The 12,742-nt window shown below is 29.4% G+C and overlaps 2 protein-coding genes across 2 annotated transcripts in view; both read left to right on the forward strand.

Annotated features, from left to right (window-relative positions):
• Positions 1 to 11,296: 11,296 nt before the first annotated feature.
• LOC113371399 (craniofacial development protein 2-like) lies at positions 11,297 to 11,791 on the forward strand. Its single transcript, XM_026612027.1, has one exon. It carries the CDS (start codon positions 11,297 to 11,299, stop codon positions 11,789 to 11,791), a length of 495 nt encoding a protein of 164 aa, XP_026467812.1.
• Positions 11,791 to 12,742, forward strand: part of LOC113371400 — a 1,206-nt gene continuing 254 nt past the window's right edge. The window contains exon 1 of the mRNA XM_026612028.1: positions 11,791 to 12,742. This exon is cut by the window's right edge and continues 254 nt beyond it. Within this exon, the coding sequence (XP_026467813.1) occupies positions 11,791 to 12,742 (952 nt within the window).

The raw sequence follows: 12,742 nt of genomic DNA on the forward strand, positions 1-12,742 counted from the left end.
TATTATATATATATATATATATATATATACAATATGTGTATGTATGTGTATAACAATATGTATCAACGTCGACAAAACTTTCATCATATATATATATATATATATATATATATATATATATATATATATATATAGTAAAAATAGTCAAATTGATGTTGTTATGTTGCGTGCCGCGGATTTTGACATAGCTCACCGAAATAGCTGTGGTACCGCCATTTTTAAATTTTTTATTACTTTAAAGTACAATAAATAACTATCTTTAATATAACACTTTTCCTTCCGTCCGAAGAAAAATGGCAAAAACATACGTTTTTTTTTACTGCTAGAATGGTATAACTCCTTAAACAAAGTTAATTCCACATGGAATACTATTATTTTTAATTTTGGTGGAAATGGCACTCATAAACTATTTGATTTAAATGAAAAAAACATAGTATGCGTCTTTTATTTGCATGATAACTCTCTCATTTTACACATAGAATTACTTATTTGAAAGCTTAGTTTGAGCACTATAAAACCCTATTTTCATATCTAGCCTAATATTGTTCCTAAAACACTTTATAAAACACCGATTTATTAAGATTTTAATAGATATAATTTTGATCATTATATGATTTTCGTTAAAAAGTATATTTTTGAAAATATTATCAAAAAAAACGATGAAAAACGCAAAAAAGAAACAAATTTTTAGTAGCCAGTGACTTAAAAATATTTGCTCTTTTGAAAAACATTATTAAACATTTTTCTTTTATAATTAATTACCTATGAAAAGAAATGTCATCCCATCGGAAAGTGGCAAAAGAGTCTAAATTATTTTCAATTTTGAGCTTGAGAGTAAGTTGAACCTAATTCCAAAATTTCATGCAAATCGGAGCACAGAAAAAAATTCTGACACAAAACGCTCCATTGACTTGAGTAAATATTGCGTATCCAATGCCAAACTTATGCATTTTTGACACAATTAAACTTCTAAATAATTTTTTGAATAAGTAAATTTTTTTTGTATCGTGATTTAGTGAAGTAAGGCAAAACAAGACTGCATTAGTTAAAAGATAATAATCTGTCAAATTGATTATAAAGGGTATATTCATAGACAGTCCCCAGCCGCCAGGCGCATGCGTAGATAGTTCCTGTGCTAAATATATAATGTATCTTATATTATTTTATTTCTTGGCCCATCTCAGCTGCTTTTCGGCAATAATAATGTAAACATTACATTTTTCTTATTCATAATTATAAATATATTATATTTTAATATTTTCCATAAATTTTGACATTTGTCATTTTAGTGTTTTTTTTAGTCATTTTCTGTCAAATTTTTTACAAATTTATAAAAATTATATATTTATATTTTAAATTTATTTTTCAAAATTTCCTATAACCTAAGTTGGATATATATGCACACGATGAGCCAATAAAATTTAAAATCGTTTCAGTAGTTTGGGCGTCCATCGCGAGCCAACATCGTGACACGAGGTTTATATATAGCGAAATGAACATGTTTCATGACAGCTGTCAGTTGATTGACACCAATGTGATCACAAAACTACACAGCACACTCTGAGCTACGCTGATGTGAACGTCGCATCTGGCAACCTGTAGCTAGATTATTGTTTTCACAATCTAATATTTTGTTCTCTCGTATTTTAGTCCGCGATTTATTGTCGATCAAATCATTTGATAAAAAAATTGTATATCATATTAGTTTCGAAGTCTGGAGTTATGAATAAACTATCATTATAATCGCTTCGACAACGGTGAATTACTGTTTCATTTCTAAATATAATTTATTTAATATCGAATGGCACACATATGCCATAACTGGTGACCCTGAACATATAGCGGAATGAACATGTTTCATGACAGCTGTCAGTTGATTGACGCCAATGTGATCACAAAACTACACAGCACATTTTGAGCTACGCTGATGTGAACGTCGCATCTAGCAACCTGTAGCTAGATTATTGTTTTCACAAATTAATATTTTGTTCTCTCGTATTTTAGTCCGCGATTTATTGTCGATCAAATCATTTGATAAAAAAATTGTATATCATATTAGTTTCGAAGTCTGGAGTTATAAATGAACTATCATTATACTCGCTTCGACAACGGTGAATTACTGTTTCATTTCTAAATATAATTTATTTATTATCGAATGGCACACATATGCCATATATATATATATATATATATATATATATATATATATATATATATATATTTATATATTGTTAAGAACTATTATGTATTTATTGTAATATTTTATGTTTAATACATTTTCGTTAAAATATGTTTGTAATTTAGTCTCGTATGTTGGTACCATTTATATAAAACTTTTATAAATCGACCCTTATCCGACAATGAAGGGTCGAATCAGGTAAAAACTGATTATTATTGAGCGGGAGTTAGTTATGTTTGAACCGCGAACAAGTACAGATTAAAAATATCAACACCCAATAATGTAAGTTAAAATTTAAAATAAAATCAATAAATCTTAAAAAGTGTTTGTTTTTACATATTAAGAAGAGAACCAGTAATTAATATCTCTTCATTTGGTGGCAGCGGTGGGATACCTACTTCGAAATCAATAATAAAATATTAAAAAAATGTGTGTGTGAAAACAAACTTCAACTAGTGAATTCAAAATTAAGTGTTAATGTATCAAAATTGGCGCGTTCCTAAATAATAAACAAAATAATAACTAACAAGTAACGCAAATGGTAGACGACGATATCATTCAAAATTCTCAATGTCCTTGAAATTTCCCTTAATTTTAGTTCCAAAAAAATGACGCTAACGGAAATAAAAAATGGAGAATTTGCGTAGACTTTAGTAAACTAAACGCTATCACAAAATCAGACGCTTTTTCTTTACCTAACATTACAGACATAATAGACTAACTGAGAAATTCTCGTTTTTTCACGACAGACCTAGCCCAAAGCTTTCATCAAATTTTATTAAAAAAGACTGACAGAGAAAAAACAGCATTTTCGACTGACTTCGGACACTTTGAGTACAAAAGATTACCCTTTGGGCTCAAAGGAGGTCCTGCAATTTTACAACGACTGATTAACATGGTACTATCAGGACTACAAAGAATAAAAACTTTAGTTTACATAGACGATATTATAATTTACGGTAAAACGCTTGACGAACACAAAAATAAACTAACAGAAATATTCGAAAAATTGAGACAGCACAATTTAAAAATACAACCTAAAAATGTCATTTTTTGAAACATGAAATTGCATATTTAGGTCACATTATTAGCTCTAACGGAGTTTCTCCCGATCCACAAAAAATCGCCGCAGTAAAAAAATTTTCTTCTCCTACTAACCAGAAAGAAATTAAAATATTTTTAGGCTTAGCTGGCTACTATCGCAAATTTATAAAAAATTACTCGCAAATCGCATTATCTTTAACAGAATTGTTGAAAAAAGACGTAAAATTTGTTTGGACTGATAAGTGCGAGGAAACTTTAAACGAATTAAAAAATAGGCTAATCAATCCTTCTTGACTCGAAGACTTTTTCCACTGATTATATAACTTAAAAACATATTTAATTCAACAAAATATAAAATTAATTGCTATTTCTTCTCCTATTCAATTTAAAAGTTTTTGTCACATATCCTTAGAAAATTTTAGAATGTTGATACGCTATATTTTCAAAAACACTGATATACAAGTTAAAATTTACTATGATAAATTAATTGACGATTTAACCACAGAGGAAATAAATAAAATTTTAGAACAATTTCATAAATCTCAACTAACTGCAGGACATTCAGGTTATAAAAAAAACATTTGATAGAATTAGAAATATCTATAAGTGGCCGAAAATGAGGAAACAAATAAAAAAGTACGTCAACAAATGCACGGAATGACATAAAAATAAAATATCTAGATTAACTAAACAACCTTTAGTAATTACAACTACCGCTAGAGAACCTTTTGAACAAGTTTGCATTGACATATGTGGTCCATATCCAATTTCTGAGTCGAAAAATAAATACCTTTTAACATACATTTGCGATCTCACTAAATTTGCGGGCGCAATACCCATTCTTAACCAAGAGAGCGCAACAGTTGCAGACGCAGTTGTATCAGAAATTGTTTTAAAGTTCGGTCTTCCGAAAGAAATATTGTCCGATCAGAGAACTACGTTCACTAGCAACTAATTTAAAGATGATTGCAAATTATTAAAAATAAAAAAAAGAGAGCGCGTAAGGATCACACGCGATTGAAGTAAAACTTTTATGCTACTGTACAAAGTAGCAAATTTAAGTTAAGTAAAAATAAACACATCATATAACAATTTTGAATAATGTAATAAGGTAAGTTAGTAATAAGGTAACACTCGTGATGCACAATTTATTAGTGTCAACGCCAACCATTATACACATTTATACAATGATAAATTATAAATTATATATTTATGATAGCATTAAAAATATGTATAATATTTACAAACAATAATGTAATCAAAGTAATACTTGAAATATGACATGATCGATTTGGCACTGTAATGAGCATTCAGAAACAAACCTTCATTAGACAAATATAGTAATTGCTTATTAATAAATTCTATAATATTCGTTCACACAGTGGATTATGTTAAACAACGCCTAAACAAATATTGTTTTCGTAACTTCACTCATCATGTAATAATTGTGTTCATGAACTTCATGTAATTGAAATTAACATACATTCATTGACTGATGGTATTTTTTTTAACTTTTTTGATGGCGATATAATCTCATTCTTTGAATAGCTGTAATATCTGTCTTGCCTAAAAAATTGAAGCCATGCTTTTATATTTGTTTTATTTATCAAGCCCTGCACATAGCTTGATCTATAAATCATTTTCTTTTTTATGTAAACGTTAATGCAATGATCATCATCAATATAACGAGGTAATAAATTCCATATTATTAATGTCAACAGGCACATTTATAATTTGGCCAAATATTCCAAATTGTCCATTTGCATGGCGCAATCGTATAATTTGCATGAAACACAACCTAGGTGAAATTAATCTTTTAGATACAGTATATAGTTTATGTAGATAATTTGGTTTAGGTGGAAATACAAACCCGTTAAATTTACACAAAGTGTAAATCTTTCGACAAGTTTGACATCCAACCTGATTATTTGAATCAATATTCAGAAAACCATTATTAAGAGTTTGCTTCTGAGATTCATTTAATATTTGTAAGTCACTTTGAAACCAAAGTCTATTACACACAAAACATACATAACCAAAGCTATCATTTGTAAATTGTTTTTCAAACAATTTTCGTGCATTCCTAAACAAATTGAAGTCTCTGTATAAAAGTTCAAATACTTCATTTGACTCTTGCGAAAAATCAGTTCTTGTCGCATTATTAGTCACATTATATGCAGAATCATTAATTTGCAATTGACGTGATGTAGTTGCAGTATTAGAAAAAGTTACAGCAGCACGTTCATCTAAAAAGATAACAGAATAATATGTTTAAATATGAATAGTTGTAGCGTTTTTCAGTAGTCAATTATGAAAAAAGATTCTTACTAGTCAATGGTGTTGACTAGGGTTTGTCGGTTTTTAAAAACCGTTTTTTTGAGAAAATTATGGAATTCGAAAACCGGTTTTTAGTGAAAAAAGTCGGTTTTTACTGTATATAGGGAAAATGACAAATATAGCCAAATAAAAAAGATAGATGAAAGCGTTTTGATTCTTGAAATCATGTAGGTTCAATAGCATTTGATATCTTATCAGTCTGCAATGGTTTCCAGAAAGGTTTTGTATATATTAATTTAGATTTTTGTACCAGTGTATATACTAATTTTAATCTTCTTGAAGAAGTAACTTCCTCTATTCAAACTTTAAAAAAAATTGAAACCCTAGAAGCCACAAATAAAAGAACAAAAAACTTTGAATTATTATATCAGGTTTTAAAAACAATTAAGCATAATTTGGTCGCAAGTATGAGAGTATTTTCTATTTCCGGTAATTTTGTGAGTAAACAAAGGACACGTCGAAGTACAATTCGATAGACGTCCTCAGTTTTTTTGAAATCATATTTTATTAAACAAAAAAAAAAACAATTAGAATGTTTAAAATTAATTAATTAAAATTGCTTGGAACAGACAATACTCGAGTTTAGCTTCATTATTTTTAAAACCAAAATTGATATTAACAATTTTTCCAATTTCCAAAGTTTTTTCCAATTTTTTTTTAAATTGAAATTTTTTTTATTATATCTCAAAAAGAATAAAAGATACGTATAAAAGCATATAGATAAAAATCAAAGGAATCTTTCTGGCTTATCATTGTTTTTTATTATTTTTCACACAAAAATTGACAGAGTTATGAATGATTAAAGACTGCGCGGCCGCGCAAATTGGAAAAAAAAGTTTTTATAAAATCGTGAGTTTTCTGAAAATAGTTTGTATTAAAGTAGTGAATCTGTTAGAATCCATCGAGATGTCTATAATAAAGTGAATTTTAGATGGAATGTGAATTGCTCTAATTCTGGCGGAGATGGCGCTCATTAAACCATATGATTTAAAAGAAAAAAACTTCGTATATGCTTCTTATTTGCATGATAGCTCACTCATGTTACACGCAAAAAACTTGTAACAGCATTCATTTTAAAGCTTATGTTGAGCGCTATAAAACCCAATTTCACCGAAATGCATAAAATGTAAAACCTCGGCACTAGATGGCTTTAAATACAACAATTAAATCTTGAACAAAATAAAAAACGACTTTGCTCTTTCAAATCTTGCTTAATATTTTTAAGAAGAGAACCAATAATTAATATCTCTTCAATATATATATATATATATATATATATATATATATATATATGTGTGTGTGTGTGTGTGTGTTGAAGTTGTTGAAATATATGTTGAATTATATGATTAATTTCTTGGAATGTAATATATATATATATATATATATATATATATATATATATATGATTAAGTAGTTAATTTTGATGTTGAAATATATGAGTGAGTTCTTGAGGGCGATACATCAAACAAAGAAAAAGGCAAAGATTTATAAAATAATCTTTAATTTCAAACGTTTCGAAATTCAATTCCAAAAACCTACTTGGTCGGGTAGGTATTTAAATTATCATTCTTACCACCCTTCTAGCATGAAGATAGGCACTATTATTAATTTAGTCGACCATGCCATCCTACTCTCAGACAAACAATTTTGGCCCTCTAACTTATCCCTCATCCGCACGACTTTAATTAACAACTCATATCCACCGCACCTCATCAACTCCGTCACCTCCAACAGACTTAAAACCCTCAACAGTATGCATTCTTCTTTTTCCCCAGAAAAAACTCTAAAGACAATAACTATATAGGCAACGTTTGTTTACCTTACATAAAAGAACTTTTTCCAGTGGGGAAAAAACTTTTTCATAAGGTAGACATCAGTCTAACTTGCAACATAGATCTAACTCTTAAATCCCTCTACACAAACCTGAAATCTCCCACTAGTATAGAACGTACGTCCAATATTGTCTACAAAATAAATTGCAATGATTGCCCTTCTACTCACATAGGTGAAACCGGACAAAATTTAATAAAAAGACTCAAACAACACGACAATAATTCGAAAAACCCCAACCAAAACCAAACTATGATAACAGAACACATCAAAAATTTCAAACACTCCTTTAACTTTTATAATGCCAGTATTCTCTACCATGAACGGAACACCATTCAGAGACGTTTTGCAGAATCTTGTTTCATATCAGTATGTGATCACGCGGTAAACAAAAGATCTGATACCTCCTTACTCTGCGATAACTACCAAGTAATACTAAATAATGTTTCCAAATTTATCTCCTCTGAACAAAACTAATTCTGACCATACTAACCTTGCCAACATTACTAGTTTAACTTCGGCCTTGAAACCCGAGCTTTACCTACCCATGCATAGCAAATTTTGAATAACCCTTAAAAATTTTTTATTTTAGATATTTGAGTTATTAGTATAACTACCTAGTAATACTAAATAACATTTCCAATTTTTTTCTCCTCTTAAAAAAAACTAATTCTAACCATACAAACCTAGCCTAACATTACTAGTTTCAACTTCGACCGTTTTTCTACCTACCCACTCATAACAATCCTTGAATGACCCTTAAAAATCTTTCAAAACACGTGTGGGGCTCACACATGCCTCGGTACGCGCAAAGTACAGAAGTCGTGGCAGAAATTACATAATTCTACTTACATTTTTGTTCAAATAAAACTATCATTTTTCTGTTTACATCATACAAAAAATTATAAAAAATGCATGGTGTTGACAAGTTAGTTGTATAAATATTAGTGCCAATCTCTAGTGTTGTGTACACTTCTCTAGATGTAACCTACCAACGTAATGTAAGTCCACTTGTATTTTATATGTATTATCCATCTTCATAAATATTTTTTTTTGCTTTACATATATACGAGTTTACATATGTGTATGTTTATATATATATATATATATATATATATATATATATATATATATATATATATATAAATTGTTTCTTGGGCATCCATCCAATAATTAAAAAACAGTTTTATTGAAAAATGTTTTTATTAAGTGAACATGCGTTTCGGGTCCAGATTTGACCCATCTTCAGTGCTACAAATAAATATATCAGGGTTACAAAATAAAACAATATAAAAAATAATAAAAAAGATACATAATTACAGACAAAAATAAGTAGAACCAATGTATATGAAAAGTATATATGAAAAACAACATAAAATAAACAAATGTAAAGAAACTCACCGTACAAATAAATTAAAAAAAAAATAAATACAAAGCACAACTCAAAATTGCAACGAAAAAATAAGTATGAAACTTCCTAACAATTCTTTCATGTTATATATATATATATATATATATATGTATGTATGCGTATATTTGTGTATGTGTATATGTACATATATACATGTTTTTGTTAGTGGATATACATGTATGTGCATAAATGTTGCATTTGAGTGTATATTTGGATTTTACATATATGTTGTAATTGCATGTGTGCATGTGGTTGTTTATGTTAGTTATGTTTTGTGTATGTGTATGCATATGTACAATTATTGTGTTGCGTATATATACATATATATGTTGTGTTTATAATTGTTTATATAATAACTTGTTTTTTACCTTTTATCGTTTTCAGTTAATATCTATACTTTTTCTTAATATAATTCTCTATTCACATATTTTTTACATTGTGCTATCTTGGTTTTATTTTGTTTCTATGTTTTTTTTTTTTTATTTTTATTTTTTTTTGATCCACATATTTCATTTTGATCCAGTTTTGTTCAACCGTCTGATTATGGATGACTTACACATTTTCATGATCGCTGGAAAATTCTTCATAACTGTAACCTCTAAATTTCTCTCTATCCCGTTCTCTCATCCAATGACGATACAGTTTCCACTATTTTCCGCTGCAAACACGTAGGCCTACATTTTACTTTCGTTTACACACACGTAACTCTGTATCCAAACTAACAAGATGTGCTGTTGGAATAAGCTTTTTTATAATAAAACATATTATTTATTTTAATTTTTACAATTTTCAAAAATTTTCATAACTTGATGTTTTTTCAATTTTTTATTTCATACTTATTTTTTCGTTGCAATTTTGTGTTGTGCTTTGTGTTTATTTTTTTTAAATTTATTTGTATGGTGAGTTTCTTTACATTTGTTTATTTTATGTTGTTTTTCATATATACTTTTCATATACATTGGTTCTACTTATTTTTGTCTGTAATTATGTATCTTTTATATTATTTTTTATATTGTTTTATTTTGTAACCCTGATATATTTATTTGTAGCACTGAAGATGGGTCAAATCTGGACCCGAAACGTATGTTCACTTAATAAAAACATTTTTCAATAAAACTGTTTTTTAATTATTGGATGGATGCCCAAGAAACAATTTTATCATATTATTTCACCATCTGAAGAAAAACCTCTCGCTTTATATATATATATATATATATATATATATATATATACGTATTTGTATGTATATATGTATATTATTTATTTACATGTATATTTGTATGTATGTACATATGTATATGTGTATACATGTATTTGTATATGTGTATATATGTATGTATGTATATGTATATATATGTGAGCATTTATGTACATATGTATATATGTATGTATTGTGTGTGTATATGTATATATGTAGGTGTATATATATATATATATATATATATATGTATATATGTATATATATACATGTTTATGCGTATATGTATATGTATACGTGTATAGCTATAGTTACATAGATAGGTATGAGTATATGTATGTTTCATACATGTACATGTACGTCGTTGTGAATATGCATGCACGTTGCATATATGTATATGCGTATATTTATATATGTATAGTCGTACATGTATATGTGTACATATATAGGTATATATTTTTGTATTTGTATATGTATATGTGTATTATATGTTTGCATGTGTGTTTGTATGTATATATATATATATATATATATATATATATATATATGTGTATATATGTATATATGCGTAGGTTTATATGAGTGTACTTATATATTTTTGCCTATATTCTTTTTCTTTTTTAATTATTTATTTAATTCTAGTCTCTATTACCTTTCCTATCTTTTATATTTTGTTTGTTGTTAAGTGTTGCTGTTTGTTAATTTTTCTCTTATTTTATAATTACTATACCAATCCACATATATCATAATTACCTAGATATACTAATTTTCATACTGTTTTTAGATCCACTGATGATGACATTAAATTGAATGTCAAAACGTTTGGAATTAAAGATTATTTTATAAATCTTTGCCTTTTTCTTTGTATCGCCCTCAAGAACTCACTCATATATATATATATATATATATATATATATATATATATATATATATATATATATATATATATATATATATATATATATATATATATATATATATATATGAGCCGCTCAGTGCACACATCGACTAACTCCATTTTTTGAAAAAACTGAGATATTAGTGCGAAAGTACTCAGTGTAATCATAACTGTTAGTGATAATAATGACTTTTCGGAATAATGAAAATGAACACTGTGAAACATATTTTTTTTTTGATCTCTGAATAATAAGTCATTTATTTTAGAAGACATTTTGATTACTAAATATTCCGGAGTAATGACCTTCCGTTCGGATCTCCGGGTGGAGCCATCGAAAGTAGCAACAAAACTGCGGTCGATTTGCTTTTCAGGTTAGCAACCTGGAACGTCAGGACAATGATGAGGGCAGGAAAACTGGAAAACCTCAAGAGGGAAATGGACAAGTGCAAAGTGGACGTCGTGGGACTGAGCGAGGTAAGATGGCAGGGGCAAGGTGAAACCGAATCGGACGGTTTCACAATGTATCACTCCGGAGGAGACATATCCGAGAGAGGAGTGGCAGTCATGGTGAGAAACAAGTCAGTGAGGAGTGTGCTGAATGTGAACTGCGTGAGTGATCGTTTGATGAGTGTAAAAATGAAAGCGGAGCCGGTGGACGTGATGGTGGTGCAGGTGTACATGCCAACATCGAGCCACGACGAGGCGCAGGTAGAACTAATCGACGAGCAGATAGACGAGATGCTGTCTCAGGAAGGCAAAGGAAAGGTCAACGTGGTGATTATGGGAGATTTTAATGCAGCAGTCGGAAAGGGATCAGAGGAAAAGATAGTCGGAAAATACGGATTGGGCAGAAAGATTTTTGGGCAGAAGATTTTTGCCGCAGAAACAATCTGATGATCACAAACACGTGGTTTAAAAAGCGGAAGACAAAGCTGTATACTTGGAAAAGCCCGGGAGACAGCAAACGATATCAAATTGACTACATCATCGTCAAGAACAGATTCAGAATTAGCGTGAAAGACGTTAAGACTTTTGCAAGGGCCGATGTAGACTCCGATCATAAACTGCTCACGGCCGATATAGAGACAAAGCTGAAGAACATCCGCAAAACGGGTAAAAAGAGACAGAGATGGAATCTGGAAAACCCGAGGAACAATAAAATCGTAGTGAGGAGAGATATGGAGACGAAGTTTAGCGTAATAAAAGGTAGGAAAGAGGCAGTAGAAAAAGATTGGAATGAGGTAAAAAGTGTACTTCTGGAAACGCTAGAAGACAACGTCGGAAAGCTAGAAAAAGTAGCTAGAAAGCCATGGATAACCCAGGAGATGATCAAGAAAATGGATGAGCGTAGAAAGTACAAAAATACAGATCCGAGGATGTATAGAAAAATGAATAATGAATTGAGGCGAGAAACCGAAAAAGCAAAGGTGAAATACATGGACAAAACGTGCAACAAGATAATGGAACATCAAAAACATGGTAGGTATGATTTAATGTTTCAGGCTACAAAGGAAATGAACTGGAATGACAGAAAAAGCAGAAAAACATACGAAATAGAAGGCGACAATGGAAATAGACTGAGTGACCACAAGAAAATTCTCAGCGTATGGGAAAAATACATTGAGAAATTGTACGATAGAGAAAATCGTCTTCAAAATATCGAGTTCGAAGAAGAGAAAGAAATGGACGAAGACGACAAAGGACCGTGCATATTGAAAAGCGAAGTCGAGAGAGTAATAAATGAGATGAGAAGAAAGAAAGCAACGGAAGATGACGACATACCGGCGGACCTACTGAAAGAGCTGCGCAACAACGTATTAAAGAAATTGACCAAATTGTTGAATC

The sequence above is a fragment of the Ctenocephalides felis genome, unplaced genomic scaffold (assembly GCF_003426905.1).
Source record: "Ctenocephalides felis isolate EL2017-DRISC unplaced genomic scaffold, ASM342690v1 CF-g0.4_SCAFFOLD_01492, whole genome shotgun sequence".
Taxonomy (NCBI): Eukaryota; Metazoa; Arthropoda; class Insecta; order Siphonaptera; family Pulicidae; genus Ctenocephalides; species Ctenocephalides felis.

What these genes read in the sequence shown, in the direction of transcription:
- LOC113371399 (XM_026612027.1), top strand. Translation starts at nt 11,297, where the DNA reads ATGAGGGCAGGAAAACTGGAAAACCTCAAGAGGGAAATGGACAAGTGC.